This window comes from Toxotes jaculatrix, chromosome 19 (assembly GCF_017976425.1).
Source record: "Toxotes jaculatrix isolate fToxJac2 chromosome 19, fToxJac2.pri, whole genome shotgun sequence".
In the NCBI taxonomy this organism is placed as follows: domain Eukaryota; kingdom Metazoa; phylum Chordata; class Actinopteri; family Toxotidae; genus Toxotes; species Toxotes jaculatrix.
This window is the reverse complement of record NC_054412.1, coordinates 8,227,934-8,254,768: the sequence shown is the minus strand read 5'-3', so window position 1 is coordinate 8,254,768 and position 26,835 is coordinate 8,227,934. Positions and strand designations below refer to the sequence as shown.

The window sequence follows — 26,835 nt, the reverse complement described above, 5'->3', positions numbered from 1 at the left end:
AGAGAAATCCTAGATGGTTCTCCATCCTGTAAGTGATGCTCTGGCCATCCTCCTCCTCCTCCGCCTCCGCCTCCACCTCCACCTTGGCTGGATCAAAACAGCCTCGTCCACGTCTTCTTTGTTTCACCGAGGACTGCCTGCCGCTCAAGGTGCGCGTCCAGATGCGCGTGCTTGTCGTTTCTGTGCAGGAATGCGCGTTCACAACTGACCATAACAAGATATACGTTTAACATTACTGCATGGATTTATGATGATATGATGACATGATGTCTGTTATTGTAATTTTTTGTGTTTTGACCTATCACAATAATATATTTATATTATATCATATCATACTGTGATTTGTGTCCTTATAACACTCCTGAAAGGTGAGTGCATTCCTGGCATGGCAGTTTATTTATTGCTAAAAACACAGCTTTGTATAAATACAAGCGTATATTACACCTTTGCATTTGTGCTTGTGGGGCACCCTACATAGCGTCACAGCCATGCTCTCTAAATTGGATGAACACTATTGTTGAACCGAACTCATTGATTCACGTTTAATCAGGCAGATTGGTACAGCAGACACACACACACACACACACTCATTTACAGCAGCAGTCTGGAGTCTGTACTGTACAGGATTACAGGAGATCTACACGGTCTACACATACACACATTGTGTGATGGTTTTGTTTCCTTCACATCAAAGAGAATACCTGATGCAGCAGTTTGGTCCCCACAGAGAACTATAGAGTTAACAGCTCACTGGATGCACAGGGAGAGGTTAGAACATCTGAGTGTGTGTAAGCAGAAAAACTGTCAGGCAGATTTAAAGCTTTTTTTTATATTTTCCATTTATGAATGTAAAGAATTTTTTAGTGTGTGTCTGTATTTTGCGATTGGTGATGATTCAGTCAAGTGTGGCATCTCCTTTTTATCCCACAATGAACGTAGTACACCAATGACAACCTGCAAAGATATAAATCACTTAATTGGAGGTCTCAAGACAAAGCGATGCCACTAATAAAAGGCTTTTTTTAACGAATACATTCCATTTTGCTTCTGCTCCTATGTACATGTACGTGAAGTTTGCTTCCTGTTTATCAGGTGCACCCACAGAACAACTTATAACCTCTTCCAGGTTGGAGCCACATAACATTAGGTTGGTGCACTGTAATCCAACAGCCTGAAAACCTGATTGAACAGCTATTTCAGGTCAATGTCTGGAAGCCATTCAAGTATTCAAGATTCTGTTTACAGGCCCTCTAACATCAGAGTCTTACAACCTTATAAATCAGAATTTAAGGCACATTCCAGGCATTTCAGAACATTTTTGTCTTTCCTCAAAAGTCACCTAATTGTACAGTAAAACCAGAAAGCATTGAAACACCACACAGGTATAAGATTCCTGTGTTCCTATTTTAATTGATAGGACAATGACAAAGAGACAAAAGGTGAACTGTTTTCCTTCTTCCACTGTGGTCCAGAAAGGATGGACACTATGACCACCCCTCTAAGCCAACGTCATTCATCCAATTAAGACAATCCCAAAGCATGGCGGCCATCTCTGTTTGTGTCTGATGTTTCCTCCAAACAGCGTAATGCTCTGATTGGATTAGGGGCCATGGCATAGGGTGTGATTGATTTTTGTTTAATTGAGAGTTATGGTGGGATAGACTCTGGGCCTTACCACCGACTCAAGCTTTTTTAATGATACACATTCTGTGCATGCATCACTGCACACACCAACACACACACACAGACACAGACTGGTCATTCAGCCATTTACTGTCCCTTGAACCTAATAAGATTATAGCTTTACTCTGGGGATTTTGTGCTTGTTCCACGATACTACCTGCTTGAAGACTTGGTACAAACATCATATCTAATTCAATGGTCTTTGTTCAGATAGTGTAGGTGCTGCTTAGTGTTCTGACTGTAGTTGTCAAGGCGGGCTAGTCCAGGCTGGAGTGGTGCACTAGGATGACCTCATCTTTAGATGGACGCAATAACAAACCTTTTAGCAATTGGTTTTCCTCTGCTGCCACCTACAGGCAGAAACAGGACAGAGTTACAAAACACCACAGAGTGAGTAAGTATTGTCTGCCCTTTAATTACAACTGAATTAAAGAGGGAAAACAAGAGAGGTGTTTATTTTGTGTCTTCAATAAATCAGGTTATCCTTGATCCTTTAAAATATATTACATCTGTAAGGTTGTGGTTATTGCAAAATCAAGACCAGTTCTGTTTGATTTTAAACCCAGACCTGGAGCACACCAATGCCAGCCTAACAGCTACTGAGCTTAAAGAATAGTTGATCCTTTACAAATTCACCACTAGAGGGCGGCAGCCAACTACTGTGAAGGACACTTGGCCCCCTTTCTCTCTCTGAAATAAGCACCTGTTATGGCTTCACACCTTTTGGAGAGCTTTCTACGTTACTCAAAATTAATAGTCCTCAAGGGGGAGAGAGTACGCCTCACAGAATAGGACCAAAAAGCAAAAAGATATAACATAATGCATATGATGAAGAGAAATCACATCCAAAGGAAAGCAGGTATTAGGTTTTACATAGTTATATATTTATTATGGATGTCAGATGATTCCCTGACATATTGGAGTAAAATGCTGTTTATTCCCTTAAACATTTAGCTTTGGTTGCCCCAAAATAGACTTGATCTTATCTTCCTGTTTCTGCTAAATGGGAGCTTTTGCATGTGCAGCGTCAGTAGTTAGTGAGGTACTGTGTTGTGTGGAGGTATATAATTATCCTGGCAGTCAGAACTGGATGTTAGGTGTTCACGGGTTTCTTGCTGTAACTGCGGTCTCCCTCCATCCAGTATGACTCAGTTTGCATCTCCATCAATCTGGAGACGGTCCTCTGGAAGGCAAAGATCTCCTCCTCGGCTGTGAACAGAGTCAGACGCTCTGCTGCCTCCTGAAGAAAGGAGCCATCATCAGGGTTAGCAGCTAACACACTTAAATCCAAAATAAAGTGAACTGAATAGGGGTTGGAGAAGAAAGGTTTACAGCAGAAGGCTAGGGATTGAAAGACCAGACTGACAGGTATGTAAGTGTGAGCACTGCGTTACTGAGAAGACTGAAAAAGAGGGCCTGACTCTCAGTGAAACTTTCCTGAGTGTATAAAATTGAAACACTGAATAAAACTTAAAATGGAGATATTAAAAGAAAAAAGTCGCATCTGTGATAAAAACCTGTGCTTTGTGTGAAGAACTTTCCTTACACCAGTTACATGAAATGGAGTTGATGATTTTCCTGCTGTTTTAACTTGTGCTGTAGCAGATGTGATTTTACCCCGCTGAGGCCCAGGTCATCCAGCAGCTGTCGGTCCCTCTCATCTTCCCCTCCAGAGTGGACAAACAGCCGGTCTAAGGGAGCCGCCGCTAGCAGCACCACTCTCACCTGGGACACAGACAAGGGGGGAGTTGTACGTTTCAGCAGCGAGGATCACTTCCGCGTTAAAAAAGCTGCAGTTCCTCGGCTGCCGCTGGGGAAATGAGCAACTCTCCACTGACCCCCATGTTAAAATAGCCGACTTTACAGCCTAAAAAAACATGTTTACAGTCTGGTACATTTTTTGTTTTTGGTCTTTGTTTATATTGATGAATTGTTTTGTATCACAACCGTTTTAGTGTTATTTAGGCTTAAAATTCTTACATAAATTAGGGCATGATTACGTTGAGTGACAGCCCCATACACAGGCGCTGGCAGTTAGCTCTTTGCTAAAGCATCGGCTGGGCTAGGCGGCTACATCCAGAGGCCTCCGGCTACCTGCAGCGGTTGACAGCCGATGCACTGTCCGTGTTTGTGTTGCGGTTTTTTCGGTAAGTAAATTTCTCACTATTTTACCTGGATGTTTGCACTAATTAGCATGTATTGGCATGTTTGTTGCTGGCTTATGACTTAATTGCCGATTTATGGTCGCTGCTGATACACCGGAGCAGCTAATGTTAGGAACGCTGCTGCGGTGTGTTTTGTGCTCTCAGAGTCTGTTTATTGCGGTAATACCTGCTACAATTTTATTTCGTCTCATTTTTCTGTTTAAAAAGTCCGAGCCCCGTCAATAAGCAGCTGCTGTTGTTTGTGTGTTGCTGTAACAATAAGTGGATAGTGGATAGAAATAACAACTCCACCTAAAGCCTCTCTATCTGAAACAGTCGTGTTTAAAACACAGCGGCAACATTATGATCGCTGTTGTATGCTGTGTGTCGCGGTCGTACGGGGTCTAGCTAGTCGGGTCGGACTCGGGGACTGTGGTGGATGTAGCTGCCGCTTAGCTTGTTAGCCTAGCTGATTAGCCTTAAGCTAGCTCGGTTGCTCGGAGCTAAGTGGCCGGGTTCGCGGCCGTCTGACCCCGGCTGACCCCGGCTGACCCGTAGACTAACCGTCTCTTTGCCAAGTATGGAAAGTACACTCCCACTAAAATCCAAGATGGCGCAGCTCAAATGTCCATGGTTTGGTCACAAAACCGACTCCCCGAAACCAATGGGTGACGTCACGGGTGCTACGTCCATGTTTTATACAGTATGGCCACGGAGGGAAGAAGACAGAGATCTGACACAGGAATGTCCAGTTTGTTTATGGAGGAAACACACTATATTATTAATGATTAAGAGTCTATTTCCTGTGATCAATATTAAATGAAGGCAGTTAACCATTTATTTATTGCCTCCTTACAATGACAGTACTTATATTTCTGGCCAGTTTGAGGTGTTTTATTGCTTTCCTGAGATGATTTAAGTGCATATTGACTTAAGTTTAAAGAATCATATCCCCTCTTTGACACAATAAAGACCTGATTGACAAAATTATAGTGAGCTAAAATAAGGTTTGGCACGGTGTTGAGTGGTATTACAGTTCAGTAATATTATTTTTTGCAGCATTGAAATGAGTAATGACCTACTGTCTCAGTTTCAGTAGTGCTATTAGAGCCACCATCAGCCACTTCTGTGAGCAAATGTTTTACATGTAAGTTTACAATTAAAAATTATCATGTAAATATCATATCCCATTCTTAATTTGGGCACAAACACCAGCCAGGACACTGGTGACTGTCGTGCAGCAGCAGTTTCTTGTCCTTGTCCTCTCTGAGTCAGTATTAAACCTTTAATAAAAAACATTATAGTTAACATTCTCTGGCTTTAGTATTGTATCTTGCTGGATATTAACAGCATGTGGTCAGTCTAAACATCTGTGTGACTTATTTTTAGAAGTTTCAACAAAGTCCTCAAAGAAATGGTTTTTCAAGTGATATGATATGATCTACACGTTTTTTGTAAAAATTTTTTTTAGTTACAAACCCATCCCCGAGCTGTATACCTTGTTGTCATAGAAGTTGTCTATGAGGGTGGTGAAACGTCTGGCCTGATCCTTCAGCGTCAGTGTCAGAGCTGGAACGTGGCGGATAAATACGGTGTCAAAGAGCCGTGATATCTCCAGGTAGTCACTAGCACCCAGAGGCTGAAAAACAACAACTGGGCTGGTTACAGATATCCAAGATAATCAGCTGTTAGATGATGGATATAAGGGATGTAAGGGAGCACTGCATGGAAGCCAGACGCTGGATGTGATGGTAACATTCATCCAGGAATATTTGTGTGGATCTGATTTATGATATTTCCTGCTAGGAGAGAACAAAAAGGCTGACAGTAAAATTGGCAGAGCAATGGGTGAGAGAGGACACATTTATCTATGCTTTGACATATAAATTGTCCATGAAGGTTGGAAAATTGTGGTAATTAAAAGAGGTTGAAAGAGGTTTTTGGGGAAAATTTTCAGGGATGACAGTTCTTAAGGAGAAAAATAAATGAGACAAATAATAGTATATCACATAACAAAGTTGGGCCTGAGCTCCTAATCTACAGCAGCACATCACAATGCAGAGAGTAAATAGTTCCTGTGTTGCTTCATAAACACGCACGGACATGTGTGAATATTGCAGTCTCTAGGCTTGGCCTGAAAAAATGCCATGTGTACAATGACAGCACCTGGTGCAAAAGGTTCAGGCTGATGTCATTTTAGTCCCTGTCCTTGGTTCTTTGCCATTCAGGATGATTGCTCTCAAAACTCATGTGGATGTGCCAACATATGTCAAAAGAAGCCTTGAAGCTCAGATGCCTCCAAAAGCTTGCGGCTGTCCATCAAACTTGAGACTTTACAGACATTGCAGATTACTGTACCACAATGCTTTATTTGAGGTACAACGGGCTCAACTATTCACAAAATTGTCAATAGACTTGCTTTTTGACATTGAGCAGAAAATAGGACTGAGATGGAGGGAAGGTGATTCAGTTTGAGAGCAAAGGCTTGGACAATAAGTACGCAGAGGAGGGAAGAAGCAGAACACAGAGGCAATAAAAAAGGCAGGAGTAGCGCTTTGAATTGAGCAGTTTTGATTAGTGGTGAGTGGATTTTGTGTGTGTGAGTGCACTGTGTGTGTGTGTGTTTGTGAGTCAAAAGAGAATGAGGGTAGAGTGAGAGTCTGTGCTCCATTTCTGTATTCCTAATGTTCTGTAAAAGATAAGTGATGCATAGCTAAAGGTGACGACAGCGATAAGGAATATTGTTTGGAATATGTGTTGTGATGTAACTCTTGAAACAGCTGTTTTAATGACACAATGCTAGGAATGACGAAATCTAACTGGGATAAAAAAAAAAAAAAACTCACTCTGCCACACAGCTCGTCAAAAGTACAGTCGGCGACAGAGCCGCAGGTCTTTTCCAGAGTCACATCTCTGCCCAGCACTGTGAGCACCCGAGGACCTGTAACTATGGAAACACACACACCCAACAATATTAGTGATCCTCAGTCATATCATGCCACTGTAGTGTCATATTTACAGTTGAATCATTACATTGCTGCAGTGGCGTCCCAGTCACTGCATCTGATATTCATGACATGTTTTTATGTCTTCAGTTGGAGGATTAGATCTGCCCACAGACAGAGCAGGGAAATCAGAGACAGACTAACATATTGCTGGTTTTTGTCTTTTCATGGAATTTGTTATATATCAAAAATAAAAGCTTGCCTTATCCCTTTATGTGGAAAATTTGTGTAGCAAAAACAAGTTGATACACTATTCCACAAATAAATTCAGCAATATCAACAAGATACTCATTTTTCATATGTGTAAAAACATTTAAAAACCCACTTTTTATTAGTTTATTGTATGTTGCTATCTGCCTGCTATCACTGAGCATGGTGCATGTTGCAAGTGTTATTACGCTGCAATGGAATACATGATTTACTCTGGACACATGCATAATTTTGATGTCTCCTTATATACCGTAGCACTCTGAAAAGTGGACAAATCTCCCTATAAGGGGGTATTTTCCTTTAACTTCCTTACCACTCTTTTGTCTTAAAGCCAGCTCCTCGAACAGTGCATCCAAGTGGGCCTCTGCACCAGGCTCCCCTGTGCTGCAAAAGACACACACACACACGGCAACGAAAGAGAGAAGAAATAATAGGATATGAAATTAACAATGCTGAAGTGGCCACATCAAACGGTGGCAGCAAGAAGAGCACAGGAGGGGGGTACTTAGCTTTTCACTCCATCAGTAAAAAACAGGATGTTAGGCTCTAAACACAAGCATTAGCCTGTGAATGCATGTCAAAATGAGATTGTAAAGTGTGTGTTTGTGTCTGTATGTGTCCTTGTGTTTTAACTCCAGGTAAAAAGGGTGTGACGCGCTCTATTTACATACAGTGAAAAGACGAAAGCACTTGAAAGCTCCAACACAGCAATGAGCAACATCAGTGTCATTCATGCTGCGTTTGCCTGCTTGTGTGTTGTTCCTAACAGTGTATATGTAATGAGGAAAATAGAAAACTAGCTTTTAAGCTCCACCATTTTCTCATATTCTATTGATTCCTTTTTCAGTCTTTTCATGGATCTCTCAAGGTAATGTAGGTCTTTATAAATCTCCCAGTCTGGTTCTCCCCATTTATCCATCTGTTTGCCTTCTCTCTCTGTCCTTAAAAAAAATCAAACTAGATGATGTGCACAAACATTTCCTCTGTGTGTGTGTGTGCGTGCATGTGAAGTGTGTATGTGAATGTTTGTGTTTATGTTGTGGAAGCATGTTTATGTCGACTCTGAGCTGAGTTGAACTGCAAACAGCCGAGCAAAGGGGGCTGATATTAGTGTGTGTGTGTGTGTGTGTGAAGGGGGGGGGGGTCTTACAGGTAGTAGAGTTTCCCTGATGCATCCTTGTCCAGCCTTCTGTAGTCAATCCCAGCATCTAGGCAGATGGTGTGGCAGTATTCCTGTACACATGCACACAAATACACAAAACACAGTATGAAAAAATGTTCAAAGCTCTATGCTTAAGAGCAGGACAGAATACTTAGTTTCATGTAACTCAATTTTTTGTTTGGTTTATTGTTCATTCTATACATTTCTTTATATACACAGCACTTTGGCTGCAGTTTGCACTGAGGAGATGCCAAATTGCTTTTCCTGAACTGATACTTACTACATGCAATGGTAAAACGGCTGAATCTAATTTTATATAATGGTCTAATATATTATTTCAAGCAAAGTTCACAAAAAAATCTAATTTATTCAGCTTCTCAATTGTGAGAATTTGCTGCTCTTCTTTGTCTTGTGTGAACATAAACTGAATATATTATAAAATAAGCAATTTGAAGCTCACCTTGAGCTTTAGAGAATGAAGGACATTTTTCACAGTCTTCTGATTGTAGTTTTTAAAAAAAAGAAAGGTGGAGGTTTTCATTGGATTCTTGTATTTCACTGTATTTTTCTAAGCAAATCTGAGCAATGCTGTTGCTTTCTATAGAGAATATTTGAAAATACGGAAAAAAAACTGTTAATGTGCAGAGTATCAGTGGAATATGCCTAAAGAGTCTATCAGATTATATGACACCTTTCACGTTTAGATTGATGTCCCATTCGTAACTGAATCTGTGCTGAAGCTTCCATTTATTTTTAACTGATTGTTATGATATGCTATAGTAAGCGCCAACATTTTAAAACAGTTGCTTTTGCTCGGCTAATCTCTGCTGCTCATGTGGACGATAAGAACTTTGTCTCATTGTATACTCTCCGTATAAATAATAAAAATGGACAAAGAGGAAGCACAGAAGGCCGTCAACGTCTTACTCTCCTCTGACAGCTCTGGGATTTTGTGTCACTTCTTCATGGTTTATTGAGCTGATCTATTGTTCCTGTAGCCATTCAAAGTTCAAACTTTTCCAGATAGTGTAAAACGTCAACAGGATTCATGTCAGGGAGTACAGCGCAAACTATAATCATCTCTACCATTCTATCAAAGAAAAGAAAGGAATTGCATATCATCCCATCCAAGCCATCGCCTGGCTGACTGAGTATTCAACGACAGCTCCAGTAAATTATGAAATCAGTGGATTTCTGCCACTGGCCCTCTTAAGCTGCAGGATAATTAGTAATCATCACAAAGCAAAGGGACGGAAATACTCTATTCTTCTCCGCTGTCAACTTTTTATCTCCGTGTCCGCTCACACAAACGGGGTTCCCACTCTGAGCCAATTGGCTGAATCAGGCTTAATAACAACCTGACAAACTCGCCCTCCCCCACGCACAAAAGGGAGGTGTCATTTCATCAACCTACTGTGACCCCACCAACGGGTAAATAGTCCCTCCAAAAAGGAAAAAAAAAAAAAAAGAAGGAAAAAAAACTTGTCACTATCGCCGCCACATCATTAGAATCTCAGTTTGTCTTTTCTCCTGCCATCTTCTACTCCCTCCCTTTGTGAACCGTCTCTACCTACAGTAAAGACTGCTGATGCGTTTCTTGACGGAGGAGCGAGGTACAAATAAGAGAGTGGAAAGAAGGAGTAATGGAAACACAATCAGTGATGATGATTCCATTGGTTAGCCTATTTATAATCAGATGAGGCTGAGGCCTTGCGGGTCATTACTTGATTATCCATCTTGAGGGGATTGTCAAGTTCTCACTCCTCCAAGATTTCATCCGCCCACACATTGTGGTCTTGTCCCCCCCCCCTCCTCCCCCTTACACCACCACCAACTTCCTGTCTTATCTCCCTGTCACTGTCCCTTGTTCTGTAAAAAAGACTGATGCATTTTAGCGGAGCATAAATATCTACTGGCTACACAGTTTTTGTCTGGTACTAGTGATGAAAAGATCAGCCGATTAATCGATTAGTAGACTGATTTAAAAAATGAATCTTTTGATTAACTGATTAATCGATTTATATATCCTTTTCATATCATTGTAAAAGTGAACATCTTTGAGTTTTGGCCTGCTGGTTAGACAAAACAGTTGAATGACCTCACTTCAGGCTGCGGGCAGTTGTGAAGGGAATTTTTCATGATTTTCAGAAATTAAGGAGCTGATTTATCACAGTGAAAATGATCATCAGTTGTAGTTTTAGTCTGGTGTAACAGTCACTCTTTTACTCCTCTGTGTCACTGCTAACTTTGTAAAGCAATGCACACAACAGTTACCTATATTTTTTGTATGCTTAATGGATAAAACTGCTCTCAGTGGTGTACACTGTGGAGCTGAAGGGATTAGTCGGTGTTAAGAGTGAAAAGTTGTTTATCAAGCGGAAAAGACAAACGGTTTCTGTGCATTTGGATAAGTTCCTGCAGTGGACATGGGCAAGTTCCTGTTTCAGTTTCTCAAATGTGAGGAACTAAACTATACATTTTATAGAATATAAAAAAAATAAGACACATTAAATTGACGATAAAATAAAATGTTTGTTGTCGCCCTACGTTTATTATAATTTCATGTCACTCCTTAATATTAGTTATTTGTACTATTAGTGTGAAAACTAGCCCTAAGTGTAGCTGACTGACGAGGGAGCGAGATGACAGACATGAGAATCAGGGTCTCTTTAGAAGAAAGTCATCCGAACACATGTAGCTCCAATCATGTCATTGTCCGAGCTGTCCACTGCTCTCTCTGGACAGCCGTTTAGCATAAAAACAGAGTGGCTTTTTTTTTTTCTCTGGTCGCTGCCTCTACTCCCCTCTGTGCCCACTCCCTCTACGACATATCTTTCTCTATCCTTTACTCCTCAAAAAGTTGCTTTTGAGTTTTTCAAAGAGCGCGGTGCCATTGAGCTGCAACAAAAGCCAAGGATAGCTGACTATTGGGCCCTGATGAGGTCCACTCCCTCATTACCCAGCAGCAGAAAACATTTGATGCTTTTTTTGTTTGGCCTGGAGAATTGACCAGGCCTCAAAGAAATGCGGGGTGGGAAGGCTGAAAAAGAGACGAAGGGGGGAGAGAGGGGGAGACAGAGGGAGAGCGGAGGAGGGGAGAGGTTGTCGTTCATTCAACCATGTGTGTCTTACAGCCTTGTGTGGAAGGACTGAAGAAAAGAGGGAGGGAGGGATGGAGGGGTCGAGAGAGAGAGAGACGGGGGAGAAAAGAGAGAAAGCTTAAAACACTGCCTTTATGCTGGCAAGTTCTGGACGACTCTTCTGACATCAAAGTGTTTTCGCTAACTGGGGAGCTGCTGTGTGAGTGTGTGTGTGAGTGAGTGGGGGGTGTATCTGGTGATTTTATTCATTCTTGGGCAGTCGGGGGGGTACGTGACAATGTGAACACCCTAATTACACCTAATGATCTATTCCCTTAAAGTGTGACCGCCTTGGGCCAGCGATGGTTTGTTCTGCGGGGTCGTTCTCACAACCTCCCCCTGCCTCGGCTGCTCCTCTTGGGGAAACATCTTTTGAGTTGGAGGCCCCACCTTTCGTGATCCAGGACCCCACTGGACCCCCCACCCTCAGCCCCTCTCGAGCTCTGTTGAGGCCCAAAACCGAACCTCTCCGAAACCCGGCGGAGGCTGTGCCTCCTGCACCTGGCCAACAGAGGCTCCACATGTTGGTAGGAACACACAGACACTGTGTAGCTGAGCATCACTCCAGTACTAAAAGCTCTGAGTTGGCTTGAAGACTAAAACAGATGCTGCTATGGCTCCAGTGATTTAGTCAAATTCACGATGGACAATTTAAAAAAAAAAAAAGGATCTGAGGTATTTAAGAGATTTTGCATAGCTCCCTCTAGAGCCACAAAAGGCTTTGTACAACTCTTTTCACATATGCAGAAGTATGCTCCAAGACCTGTTAACATTGTAATGGGAAAAATAGATGGAGTTACAAATGAATACATACAGCAGAGTGTATTGTACCTGTGAGTGTGCATATAAGCTCGATCACACACATCTGACGTGCACACACTTATAATAAAACCATGAAAACTCAGGCAGTAGGAAATAACAAGCCAAGGTAACTGGATCAGTCAAAAAATTTGGCAATAAATACAGAGCCAGAATGTTGAAAATGAGGGGGGGGGGGGGGGGGGGGGAAATCGATTTGTCCTTTAATAATCGTTCAGTTTTTTGGAGGCGAGAGACACTGATATGAAAGAAGTGAGGTACACCCTCGAGGCACACAGTGAGTGGCACTGCCCTGCCATTAAAAGCTCTGGAAGACAATGACAGTCATCAAATATCAACATCCATTCGATTTGAACTGGCAGGCAGCCAGCTCTTCACAGGCAGTCCTTCTCACCAAGGTCTTCACTGGAGGACCACATCCCTCTCATTTCTCAATTTTTCCCTTTCTCTATCATCCTGTTTTTTATTTATATATTGCTTTTTCTCTCATCACCAACTGCAACGCAATTATTAACAGTGACACAAAAAAAAGGAGAAGGGGAGTGGATTAAAAGAAGGGTTAAAAACAGCAGGAAGCCCAGAGGTACTCAAAGTTGCCTCAGGGTTGTTGTCGTGCCCATCCCACCCCCCCCCCCCCACCCTTCAGCAGCACTGCAATCGAACAAGTGGACGGAAAATAAAGTCACTATTCTGCTACCAAAATACAGAGACCTGACCTTGGGTGAGTAAAGCCAGTGAGCAGCACAGGATAGTGATAGAATAAAGAAAGGAGACAGAGGGGTAGAGAGAGATGGAACACGCACACACACGCGCGCACACACAAAACACGTTTACTGTTTTTTGCCGTTTCCTTGTTCTTTTTATCCATTTATTTATTTTATTTAATGAATTGTACTTTTTTCTCATCTCGTTACTGAATTGTATTATCCTTAACACTTCGGCAATACTGTTCATCTGACATTCATGCCAATAAAGCATACTGAATTGAATTGAAAACTGAACTGAATTGAGAGGATGGCCGATGAAAAGTGAAGTGGATGGGGAGGACAGTTTGTGAGGGAGAGAAAGAGTGTCTTAGTTACAATACTGGCAGTGTCCATTAAAAAAAAAGCCCTTAAACCCTGTATTCTACACAATTCTTAGCTTTGCCATGGCTACAAAGAAAAAGAAGCCTAAAAAACTGAATAGGTTCCCTGATGGAGTCTATAGAGGCACTAAAAAGGACAAGAAATTACAAATGACTGGGTGAATGAAAAAACTAGTAAACAAACTAAACAGTGAAAGGCGGTGAGAGACTTTTAGATTCACTAAAGTTGTATGATTTCCATGCCTGGCAAGTTGATCTGCTTAAAAATTTGGCTTGATCTGATTTTTAAAATTAGGAAACTGCATTATTTGGGGAGGATGGGGTGCTGCGGAAAAAGGGGTCCCAACTAATCAGAAGTCAATGGTTAAATAAAGAGCTCAACCCAGGCGGACAGAGGCGGTGGATTAACCTCTACCACTCTCGCTCAGGTGATAGGGAGGAGAGGTCAGAGGCTATTTTTACTTTTTAACACCCTCATTCACTCGCTATAGAAACACACTCAGGCCTGCACATGTGAGTGTGAGCTGCGTCGGGAAGAAGGACCCACACTGCTGGTCCCTGCAAGCATTAATTCAATCTATTAAGGGTCAGCTAGTTAGCAGCGTGACCCCGCTAAAACACGCTTTAACTTTACAGAACAGGCAGCTATAGAGAAGGCATTGCACCCCCAAAAAACCCCCGACCCCGAAAACCAGATGGCCTCACAAAGGGAAACATGGGACCCTGAAAGAGAGGAGGTAGTGTGGAGCAGAGAGGGACAACAGGCATTCAGGACCTCGATGAGGGTGGATTAGAAAGGGCAAGGGTGCTGCTGGGAGAGTGGGTGGGGAGCTGGGTGACTCCAAGGCCTCCCCGGTTGTGGAGCATTTGTGTGTTTGCCTCTGTATGTGTGTGTTTGAAGCTACAGTGGATATCTGATAGCCCTGAAACTGTCTGTGGCCTTGACACTGCAGGAGAAACCATACTGCTCCTGTTATAGCAGCAGTATAGCACTTGTGCTGGAATTTCCTATTTTTTTTTTTTTTTTTTAAATTTTGCACCCAACAGCACTCACACTGAGGTTCATCTAATGGGATCGTAATAATTTTGGAACAACATACTAATTATCATATTTCAGTTTTAGTGGAGTGCTTTACCTGACGCTTATTGCACTTCACATCCACCAGATTATAAGTGTATGCGTTTAGTGTTTGAGGATTGAGGATTAATTTATGTTACTTGTTGTTTTCATCCCCACTGTCAATCTTTTTTCTCATGAACGGTGAAAAGGAAGCAGTTTTGCATTTATGGCATAATAGGCTGCAGTGGGATATTGCTTGCCTTTACTATTTAGACTAAATACCAATAAAAGGTGCAAGAATGCTACCCTCCTCTGTTGCAAAATGCATGACAACAAATTACTATGCAATTATTTATGATCATGATCACTCCAAACACATCAATGATCATCTGAGATGCAGGAAGGATAATGGTGCTACCTGCTTAAATTGCAAAGTAGATTTTTCGCTAGAAATGCTAACTGCCGCATCGCTCCTCTCTCCTCTCCCCTCTCCTCCACACCCCCCCTTACTTTTGAAATGCAAGCAGTCTGGGTCAGTCACTCAGCCTGTCCGCCCACCTCCCATTCGCACTACCTGTGCTCACTCACGCTCTTTCCATCTCTCCCTACCTTTCTCTTGCTTTCTCTTCAGTCAGTCTTTCAATGTGCCCTGGTATGATCAAAGACAGCTTTGTGACACTGTGTGAGGCATCCAGGAAGCAGAAAACATCAAACCACTAAAGAGCAACTTGCAAAAAGACAGACACAGAGGGACAGAGGCGCATATGCAAGTGTGCGTATGTGTGTGTGATAAACAAATGAATAAATTAATAAGACGAGAGACGGGTGACTTTGTCTCTACCTTCAGCATGTCGATGAAAGGTAGAAAGGTGTCCCTCTGAAGTCCGTTTTTGTACAGATCTGAAAGAGGAAGGGAGGGCCTGTATTAGAGCTGCTGTTTAGCCTCCTAATAATGTCATTCCCCCGCCACAGATTGGCAGATAAAGTGGCTATTGATGAACTGAAGGATGGGTGGGGAGGCATGACAAAAGGACTGGGACCAGGGGAGAAAAATGGATTTCTCTACCGGCAGCGGCAGCAACATAAAATTCATTACATTCCCAAACAATGGTGGCGAGAGAAAGGACTGTCGCCTTTTCAGTGTGGACAATGTCCACAGCAGCTCGCTGAATAGAGGTTTCAATTAGCTCGGCTGGAACAAATTACATCTGAAGTAGCATCCCTGATAGACAGATAAAACAGATAGGGATTCACACAAACACAGACAAAGACACACATACACAGACACACACACATTGATGTTTAGCTCTCTCCAGCTGCGAATGCAAACAAGTGGTCGGTGGTCATTGTTGATGTTTGGGCTTAAGCTTACCACAGCAGGACCTGACACACAAATAACACTCGCTTGATAACTCCTACACTGTAATGGACTGTGCTATGAAGGAGACATGACTAGTGTTCAAGTAAGAGTCCAAACATTTTTGGACGCAAGACTTATTCGCTTTCTTTCTTTTCAAGCGTTAGATGAGAAGATCAATGTGACTTTCATGTCTGCACAGTAAATATGCAGCTAGAACTGGGAGTTTAGCTTGAAGACTAGAAACAGAGAGCTTGGTTCTGTCCAAAGATAACAAAATCTGCCCACCAGCATCTCTAAAGCTCACCAATTAACATGCGATATCTGTGTAAAAATTACATTTTTTAACAGTTTTTGTGTGGGACTATTTCTCGGCCAGGTGCAGTAACTTCCTGAAAGAGATGTAATGAGTGAGTTTTAGAGGTACCAGTAGAGCCTTTTTTGGTGTCTTTAGATAGAGCCCAGCTATCTGTTTCCCGTCTTTGATGATAAGCTAACCAGCTGCTAACGACAGCGACATATCTACTATAGAGATATGACACTGGTATTGACCTTCATGTCTAACTCTCAGCATTAAAGCAAATAAGCGTATTTACCATATTCCCTTAAGATAAGCAAATTATAGTTCACTTTATATGGCTATTTCCCAAGACACTACATTTAATTACTATAAGTACATGCAAATACATGCTTTATGAATGAAAATGATTATTCATTTAAGGTAATCAAAATAAGCTCAGTCCATTAATATAAAGTGTATGGGAGGTCTGGTGTACTGAAAGACACCATGTACCCCTCCCACTAACCCTCCTCAATCTCATTAAACTCCATCAGTATATAAAAACAACAAAACACTGCTTTAGCCATTCTAGCGAAAACCTACGTCTAAATTTCCCCTCCAAACACATCTAGGGCTTTTTGATACCAGCATCTCCACATCAATAAAGATGGAAAATGTATGCCTTTCATGTCCAGTTATCTCTTATGGCTTTCAGTGTTCCATTAACCATGTAATTAATACCAAGTAGGCTCTCTATCAAGTTTGCATGGTTTGGCGCTTTGTTCTTAATAGCTAGTAAATATCAGAGACGCGCGTCTTTGTCTGCGAGAGCCATCTTGCTGCCATCCACTTCGTACCCACTCAAGGTTTTGAGACATCAACATGTTCCTGAAGGAAGAAAGACATCAGATAGCACATCACGCATTTATCTCCACCTTGATCACCGTCTTGCTCATTCTTTCTCCAAACGTACCCTGCTTGCAGTAAATGCAACATCAAAGCCTGTTTAAAGGCTGTGTCACGTCTCTAAAGGTGAGAGCTGTATCAAATGTTCCTCGCCTTTTTCCCTCTGCTTAATTGCTGTAAATAGGAAGTAGTTGGTCTTGCCAAGCTCAATTGATTCTCGCTGGCGCCAAGTACTTTTGGATAAAAGTACTATGTCAAAGATGTAGATGTATGTAAAGTAACTGTCAAATGTGTTGATGTTACTTTCGTACGGGTGGAGGGGAAGCAAACACTGATGTTCCAGGAATATTGCTTGTTATTTTAGCTGCAGGCAGAGTATACACTGTTTGTTTGTTGAATAGTTAAGTGGACCTTCAGGGCTAAGACACTGTTTGACAGTATTTTACTGTTAGTCTTTTGCGGTCTCAGTCCTTCTGAGCTGAGCTTTCCTATAAAGCCTAGAATTCCTTTGTTGTCATATTTTAATATGAAACCTTTCTCCACAATAAAAGGGTCACTTATGATGCCAAATAAGCTCAACAGAGTAAAGTACTTTTTCACTTATGGGGGTGATATAGTTCAAAACTACCCTATTTGTTTGAAGGTTCATAGCATATTAGTAGAACTGAAAGTTGTTGCTGCTACTATTAATTACCTTTACTACTAACTATTTACGAGACACAGAGCATACACTGGATTTGGAAAACAGAAAAAAATACCATTGCAATGTGACTGATGACCATGGACATATGACTGCATGTTCAGTAATAACAACAGAACTGATAAACAATGGCTGAAAAAAAATAAGAAGTATAACATGTATGTCCTCAGACACTGGTTGTCGTACCATCAGGAGGTCTGTTGGAGGTGGCCACCACCACCACTCCGGTCTTGAACAGTGTCTCAAACAGCTGCTTTAGGATCATGGCATCAGCAATGTCAGTCACCTGAAGGAAGAGAACTAGAGAAGAAGAAGAAGAGGCACATTCATGTACTGTATAATTTACCTTTTCTTGCCACACTGCATGTGTGTGTCTGAGGTCAAACCATGCTATTAACACTCCATGTTGATTAGTGTCATTCAGGTGTGCTCATTCAGTCCTTTGTGTCTGGTCATGGCCATTCACACTTGCACACATCCATGCGCACGTACACGTACACACACACCTAAACCACTTGAACTGACTGCAAATGGTCACGAAGCGGCTTTCTGCTGAGGACAAGTAGCTGAGGCAAGGCAGCGGACCTGAGCTAATCAACTGAGCAGACGTGAGAATGACTGAACGCAAGCGAGAAAACAAGAGCAAGAAAAGAATAATGAAAATGGAGCAATGTGAATCCAGACAGGGGTCACAGTGGCAGACAAAGCTTCTGTCCAAGATGGCCATAAAAGGCATATAAAGAGGTGCATGAATGCGTGTTGCAGACACAAGGCTTTACCAGGTTATAATATATTAATCCAATTCAACTGCCCATTGCCTTTTTCGTCTACATCATTTCCGTGAGTCCACAATAAACAAAGGTCGATGACAACACTGAAGCAAGGACGTTTATGAGTCACTGGCTGTTAAATGAAGAGCTGTGACCTTTCTATTAGTAATCCAGTGCTCTCACTTTTGTTCTTATTCTCTCATCTCTCTCTCTCTTTCACCTCTGTTGTTCTCTTGAGCATCCATGAAGGGAGAAATCATGTTATCATGTGATGCACACTCGTCAAAGCAGCACGTATGTAACACGCCTGATTAAGCATGATGACTGACCGATACACAACAGGAAAACTGTAGAAGAAAATGAATGATTTCAAGCTCTCTTTCTTTGTCACTTTCATGCCAGTTGTCATTTATATTCAATATATTAATGAATTAAGTTTTCTTCCAATATGAACAACAAGTAAACCAAAAAGAGTGACCTTCCCTTGCAAGAATTATTGCAGTAAAGACAGCACCTAATGTGGTGGACAAATATTATGTTCCGGTAACATTATAGATGTCATGGCTAGCCCCTAAGGGGGCTGTTCTCTGAACCCTTTTGTTATGTTTGGATCTATTTTGTGGACATTTGGACCTTTTCAGATTCTTGTTTAGTTTGTTAAGTTTTGTTCAGTTCCTGTTTTATTTTGAAATCATGGCCCTTGTGTATCTTGTCTTGTTCTACTTCCTGTCTTTGTCTTGTTTCCCTCCATTTGTGATTGTCTGCCCCTCCTTAATTGGTTTCACCTGTTGTCCATTGCCTTGTGTATTTAAGTCTCGTTGTTTCCCTGTGTTCTTGTCAGTTCGTCTGTGTCCATGCCTGTGTCGATACCCAAGTCTGTACCTGAGTCTGTGTCTTCCCCGTGTTCGTTCCCGTACCTGTGCCTTGCATTTTTTCCCCACCTCACGGACTTACCTTGGTTTCCTCTGTTTGCATGTAAGGACGTTTTGTATTTTCGTTTGGTTTGGTTTCTGAGTATTTTTCTCCTGTGTGGATGATTTTTGGTTGTTTGAATTTAGTTCCCTGGCCCTGGACACTTCCAGATTTTTGGTTTATTAGAAGACTTTAAGTTACTCCTAGCCTGTCTTGGGGTTTATTGCATTTGGGTCCTGGCCTGATTCCTAGTCTCAGCATAACAATAGAAGATTAAACTATTGACATTTTAAGAACCAAAGAAGAAGAAGAGATGCATTCATGTACTGTATAATTAATTAACTAAGTTAGAGAAAATGCTTAAGTTACTTTTCTACCATTTAAAGAAAGGAGTTGTCATAGTTTAATATGAAACCTTTCAATAATTAGGATGTGTTGAATAAAGAGGAAGACTTTTCAGTCATGTATCTGTCCCGCCCTCTCCTCTTACCTACTTTTCTGTATATAACAGGCACTTCTGATGGCCATACCCACAGCATATGCCTCCTTTCATACTCTGGAGAGTCTTCTGCTTTTGCATATTAGCCCCACTGCCCTTGCCAATACTTGATTAACATTTGTGTTAAAGCCTTGATTTCACTAAGGAGAGGTGGCTAGGGGCATCAAATTAGAGTGTGTGTACTTGTGTGTGTGAGAGACAGAGATTGCATGTGTGCTCGTAATGAGAATCAACAGAAAGCCAAGGCTCTGTGTCTCTCTGAAGGGGCCCCCATTTCCTCCGACCGCAGGATTTTATTTTCATTTCAAAAGAATCATTTAAAAATGACCTTTTATACAACCTGGATTTGTTTATTCATGTGCCCTCAACATGGGCATAGTACGAGGGGCAATATTGATTGCTGAATGAGCAGGGGGAGAGGGAAAGAGAATGGGTACCCACAGAATGAGAAAGGTGGAGGGAGCTGATGTAGCACTTGTGGAACACAAAAATAATGGTGCAATCTCCGTCAACCAATGCTGATATTTAAATGAGCATCCAATTACTCAAGCGGCTGTCAGTTTACAGCACGGCACACGGGTGCCAAATTAAACCTCTTTTGATGTTACACCTCTTTATGTACACAACCTATGAGCAATTTCACAGAGGCTGCACAGTGACTGAGGCCCTGAGACAATGATGCTCAAGCGCTTTCTTCTCACTCTTCTTCTTCCTTTCTCGCTCTCTTCCCATCTTTCCATCTTGGACCTCTCAATGGCGAGTATTCATTAGGGGAGCCGGGTGGGGGCCGTAAAAGGAGGGAGGGGGGCTACAAATTACTGATAATGGCACGGCGCTAATGAAGAGAATGGAGAAATGTCATTAGCATTTAAGAGGATAAGATCCATCTGACCCACCGCCGCCAGTCGCTTTCTAGCTCCACTCACTTAAGGAAGCAGAAGAGTGCGACTGATACCCAGAGCCTCATTTGCATGGCTGAGTGGAGGAGGATGCTGATTGGTATAGACCCCCCCCCCCCCCCCACCAACTCTCCCAACCTTGCAACCTCTTGTTTATGCATCACAAACAACGCGCACATGTCTGCTTGTTTCCCCTCCATTCACCGGTAGCAACAGTCGACAAGCGAAAACAGCAAAGCTGGCGACAGCAAACAAAACAAATCAATGAGAATGCACAAACAGCGCCGCAGTTTAAAATGTGAAAGACGGGTGGATGAAAGGAGCAGCTCTTGATCCTTGCAGATGCATAGAGAGTGATTAGAGAGAGCAACCGCACCTTCTGCGACCTTTGACCTGCCGGCATTAACTGTAATGATATCAGTAAGAGGAACAACATTGTGCTGCTAACAGATGTGTTTGGCTGCTTATAATAAAGACAGCTCATGTCTTTCTCTACAGAATGAATGACTACCTTACACAGAATAGAAAGAGCTCTCTCTCTCTTCTGACACCAAAGGGTAAAATAATGAGAAATCTGCCGCACTAATGGCTGAAGGTGCCTTTTAGTTGTGTATATCCAGAGTACAAAAACTGGTTGACTTGACTGTAAAGGTTTGGGAGCAAACTAACCGTGTGGGTGTGTAAACAAGCAACAGAGAATCACTGACTCAACTGACTGCTGCAGGTTTAAGGTACTGACAATGCTATACCTTTATACATGTGAGATTACACAACTTTACTATTACTGAACTGATAAAGGACCTCTTTACTACATACTACAGAGAGAGGATGTTTTATTGCTACATTTATACTATATTCAAAAAGGCCACTAGGTGTCCCCAGTCCTGTTTTTGTGGGGACATCAGGATTAGAAGCATCCAGTTGTCCAGACAGGAAAGACACAGGCTGGGACTAGATATTAATAAGGAATATAAAAATAAGGAACTTTTTAAAATGACTCTTTGGTTTCTTAACAAAGAAGGGTCAAAGATAAAATTACATAGATTCAAAAACAAACAAAACTGTTTCCTTCCTCATGCTTTTTGTATATGCCAGAGTCTTACGTCCAGGACCATCTTCTGACAATGGGCCATCAATCTGCGTTGGATTCTAATATACATTAAAATATATCTGCTCTTGGTTTGCAATTGAACACTTAATATGTTAATATCAGCAAGTGTCCAAATAAAGCTAAATGAAGTTAGTACATACTGATAGATAATCTCTTGTCCCGGTTCTGCCTTCAGAGTGAATAAAGTTTTTATCTAGACCAGTGCTATCAGACACCAGGATTTTAAACATGAGAACTGTACAATATTCTCACATTTTCAGCATGGCAATCTGAGAGATTTTTTTCTATATGCTAACTTGTTAAAACTTTTAAATTCTTTTTTAAAACAAATGTATTTATTATTTACAGTACACGTAAGGTGTACCCAGGGCATTTTAGAGACTGATTTAGCATTTATCTAATTCTCCCAGCAAACAAATGTTTCTTTATAACAAAAGGCTTAAACATCAGCTAAAATATTTACCAGTATCAGCTATTATTTAGAACTGGTTTCAGAGTAACACTGTTTTAAGAAAATTTGTGCAGTTGATAGAAAGAGTATCAAAAACACTTAACTCAGAATCTGTATTGTCTTGTTTGCTACTTGTAGCTAATATTTAAGCAGGTTTTAAGAACTGACAAACACACACACACAAACAGTGCCTGTGACACCCTCGCTCACCTGAAACTCGTCAAAACACAAGAGGCAGGTTTCACTGCTTATCTCCATGGCAACCGGTGATATGGGGTCATAGGTGAACATATTCCCGAGCCTTCGTTTTGGCAGGCTTTGTTTCCTCCGATGGATCCCTTTAAGCAGTACACAAACGTCAGGCACATCTTAAAGCACACCTGCATCGGCACCCCAAACCCGCTGACAATACTGAATAAAGCAGTAATTTCACCTGTATGCATAATGGTAGACAATTAGCAGGAGGGCTTCAGGACAAACAGAGAGATAAATATAGGATCTTTAGCGAATGGGGTGTCAGAAAACTTCCATAAAGTCATGAAAGCCAACATTCAGTATTTAGTGCAGTGGAGTGGGAGGGAAATACTAACTTTTGTGGATGTCCAACATGAAGCCATTGAAGTGGACTCTCTTTTTACGGGCGTTTTCCACATGGGAGTAAAACAGATCCATAAGCATTGTCTTCCCCGTGCCTGAAAGGAAGAGACATTAGGAAAAAAGTCATTTTTCCAACTTATACCCTGATCTCAGACATCGTTAAAAGAGTTTAAGCACTATAGAAAATGTCATTTTGATAAGTATTTCTATGATAAAAATACATTTTCTGAATGTGATCTTACCAACATCTCCATAGATATAGTAGCCTTTGGGTGGTCGTGGAGTGGGTTCTTCCTTTGGGAGGGGAAGGAAACATTAAGAAATGACTGTAGTATTTTGTTTTATATTAAATACTTTAACAGCTGTTTGTCTTCAAAAACAATTACGCATAACAGTTAACCACAAATCACCAGGGTTATCCAAATTTAATGCATAGATTAATTCTTTGTAAAAGCACAAAACACTATATCTGGTGACCTAAATATACTGCGTTATATTCATTACCATATAAGACTGAATCATCGTTTAATAAACAAAGTATGCTGAGGCATTAAGCCACCACTACAGTGTGAGGTTTCACATTCTCCAGACTAGCCCACTGCAGGGGAGGAAGACAAAGGGGATCTAATCAACAAGACAAGCCAGGGTTCCCACGAAAGAAAAGCATCATCAGAGGAACAATGGGGGGATTTGTCAGACAAAACGGAGAGGACTGGATGAGGCTCCATACAAGATGGAGTGGACTTGTCTGTGCAGCCTGTTTAGCGCTGCTAATTGTGATACGGTACTGTTGCATTGAGGTGCTGCTGGAAGTCATTGTGCTGCCTGCCTCCTATCATCAAAAGATCCTTGCTTCAAAAAAAAAAAAAAAAAGTCTTCTGTGTGACCGAGCTGAGAATATCAAGTAAAGCCAAATATGTCTAAAGGGGGCCCAAGCCACGTAAACATGTGTGTCATCAGTTTAATTATGACATGTAATGATAACTTGAGGCATATTTGTATTTAGGAGGACAAGTTACAGATGTGTCACATAGGGTTTAACAACAATGTGGTTGATGATTGCCCATCTCTGTAACTGGGCAACGCCAAATAGCTTTGGAATTAACTCAGCACTAAATAGAAAGGACTGTCCTCTTAAAATTTAATTTGGTAACTATTTCATGGGGACGGTACTCGGTGTCCACTGCACTCGATGTCCACTGCAAAAGGAGCACTTGACTCTGGTAAATGCAGACAATGGTCGATTGAAAACTAAATGGAAAAACAAACTTGTTACCCATCCTCTCTCTCTACCCTCTCCCCGCTCCTCCCCTCCTCTCTACCCCATCAACCCCCTCCATCCCTCCATCCACCGCCTATTCTGTGCCGGAGTGAAATACTGGAAGAGCAACAAGCCTTTCCTGTCTGCTCTGGCATAACAGTGTGTGACTTCTCCCTGACTTCCCAAGCTGCCCTCTGGCATGGTGGGGTAATTGTCAGTGGTGGCTGGTAGCCATTCTGCTTCGGCAGAGTGGATAAGGACAAGGCTGTCCCTCAGCCGCTCTGTCTAGCTGAGCTCTGTCGCCTTGTCTCACCTCCTGGTGGAGGATATAGACTGGCACATGAGTGGAAAGTTCACATGCAGGACATGACCACTTTGGCTTTAAAATGACTTCAGGAAAACTGTGTTTGAACATGTTTATCTATAGCCAATATGTCACGTCTCTCACTAGGAAGGTTAATAGACTGATTTTGTGAGTCCAAGTTAGGTTGAACTGGTATAACTATACTGGTCTGGGGGAGGCTTAATGTGTACAGGACGACTCTATGATGCAGGTCTGACTTGAAGAGTGCAGCTCCCACTAAACAATGGCCCATTGTTAGCCGACCATCCGCAAAACCACGCCACATTGGGTCAATATTAAGTCAAGTGTACTCTCCTCACAGACTTGGTCAGTTAGTGAGGACAATGGCGGCACTTTCACAGAGAGAACAGACACCGAAAGGACAGTGGTATGACCTGATTCAAACCAGAATAATTGCATAAGTACTCTAGTCAGTGTGTATGTGTGTGAGAGCCAGAGCAAGAAATAAGGTGCAAAAGGAGAGGGGAGGGTGGCGGCGGTGTTGATAGCCTAACACCAAAGTATTTGTCAGAGTCCCAAATCAAAAGCAAAAAGGACAAGAATGGCCCAGACAATGGGGATCCCCTCATTACTGCATGGGTATGGTGAGAGAGTGAGAGGGGTGCCGGGATGGGCCCAGCAGGAGGTCTGCCCTGCTGCCTTCCAAAATCTCTGCCTAACCCTATGTGTTTGTGCCAGCCAACCAACAAAAAACACTCCCACCACCAAATACTAGACAGTCAGCTCCCCTGACCTAAAAACAACAACAGCCCCCTACATTACGCCGTTCCAAAACTCACATGCACAATGCACTTCCCAGACCCCTACCCTCCCTTTGACCTGAGCCCCACAGCCATCATCAGTGATACAACTGCAGTACTTGCAGTGGACTCTGTGAAGTCCCTCCATATGTTAGACATAAATGGGGCTTTATAACAGAATAAGAGTCCAGATGCCACACTGTAAAATGCTTTATTGTTTTCTATCATGTGCTCTATTTTTATTTTCCACTATTTTATTTGAGTGTCAGATTTTTTTTTCAGTATATTGCTTTCAAACATTTGTTTCATAATGCATGATAAATCACCTTTACATGTCACAGAGGCAGGCAGATAGGAAGGAGTGGAGACTGTGGAGTGGAGCAATATGTGTTTAGGTCTGTGGCGATCACGATCAACTGTCTTTTGAACAGATTTTTGGACACCAATCATATTCAAAAATGGATTAATAAGGGATAATCCAAATCAGGAAGACAATAACAACAATTCATGTTTAAATAAAAATGGTAATGCATGAGAGTCATAATATTAAATTAAGAGAAAAGATTCTTTGTAAAACTGATCTGTTCACTGTATTTTGTGGGAAACGATTTGCCAGTATGAGTATAGTATAGTATGAAGAGTTTTGAGGACAAGGGTTATTAGACCACGTATTACTGTGTTATGACACATATCAATGTAATATCTCTGTTACCTTAGCATCCAATTCACCACCTTTGTTTTCAGCTGTAGTTATGCAGGGGTCTTTATCTTTTTGAAGTTGAGTGTCATCTTTTGAGTCTAGTCTTGGAGGAGGTGGATTCAGGTACATGCTGTTACTGTATTTCTGCAGGGTATGCTGCAGTTGAGTCAGCTGCTGGAGGACATGTCTCTGCTGAGAATCCTTCCTCAGGGAACCACACTGAACGAGGCGATCGTAATGTCCGATAGGACAAGTAGAAACATCTGCTGCTGGAGACTCGGAGAAGAAGGAAGATGCAGATGAACTGCATGTCCTCCAACTAGTGTAACCTTGAGGCAAAACAGATCTGTGTTAATCCCGACACTTAAAAACACCCTAATTCTATTAAATGCAATGAAACCGTGACAGACCACAGACTGTGCTAAGGTCAAGTGTAATCCAGAGGTTACTGGTGATGTTGGCAGCAAGTTACTAAACATGTATTACCTAAAACGCGGTGTAACACCTCAAATCTCACACATCCGGACCACCATTTACTTCAAAATAACGGAAAAACACCTACTTTTCCCCGTGCAACTGCCTGAAAGACGACAAATCTTCCTTGAGGTTAGAACAGTATCTTTGAGTATAAATTTCACTGCGCATCTGAAAGCAGCGGTACCCGTGCAAGCCGCCATGATGTTTCAAAACCCTCAAGCTTTATTGACATTCACTGACACATGCAAGTCCCAGGGCACAAGCATGAAGGGGATTTGCATGAGACAAGTCCATTGATTTGCATAGTGAATACATTTTGTCGAATATAATTTCTTCAAATTTAAACTCATGACAGCAGAAGAATGGAAACAAATCGTTTTTGGCCGATATAGATCGGCCAAAAGCTCTGTGTTTTACATGACTACAACATCACTGATATGATATGATATAATTTTTTAAAAATTATTATTCCGCACGTTACTTTCTTAGAAAAGTTTTTGG

The 26,835-nt window shown here is 41.8% G+C and overlaps 1 protein-coding gene across 1 annotated transcript; it reads right to left on the bottom strand.

Annotated features, from left to right (window-relative positions):
* Nucleotides 1-1,682: 1,682 nt before the first annotated feature.
* Nucleotides 1,683-26,534, bottom strand: afg1lb (AFG1 like ATPase b). The gene is made up of 13 exons (XM_041064434.1): nucleotides 26,420-26,534; nucleotides 25,870-26,186; nucleotides 23,035-23,086; nucleotides 22,786-22,887; nucleotides 22,406-22,533; nucleotides 17,740-17,839; nucleotides 15,152-15,210; nucleotides 8,193-8,275; nucleotides 7,356-7,426; nucleotides 6,674-6,774; nucleotides 5,326-5,466; nucleotides 3,301-3,408; nucleotides 1,683-2,923 (listed from the first exon to the last, which is right to left on the bottom strand). The coding sequence occupies exons 1-13, from the start codon at nucleotides 26,532-26,534 to the stop codon at nucleotides 2,777-2,779; spliced, it is 1,524 nt and encodes a 507-aa protein (XP_040920368.1). The 3' UTR covers nucleotides 1,683-2,776.
* Between the last annotated feature and the right edge of the window lie 301 nt (nucleotides 26,535-26,835).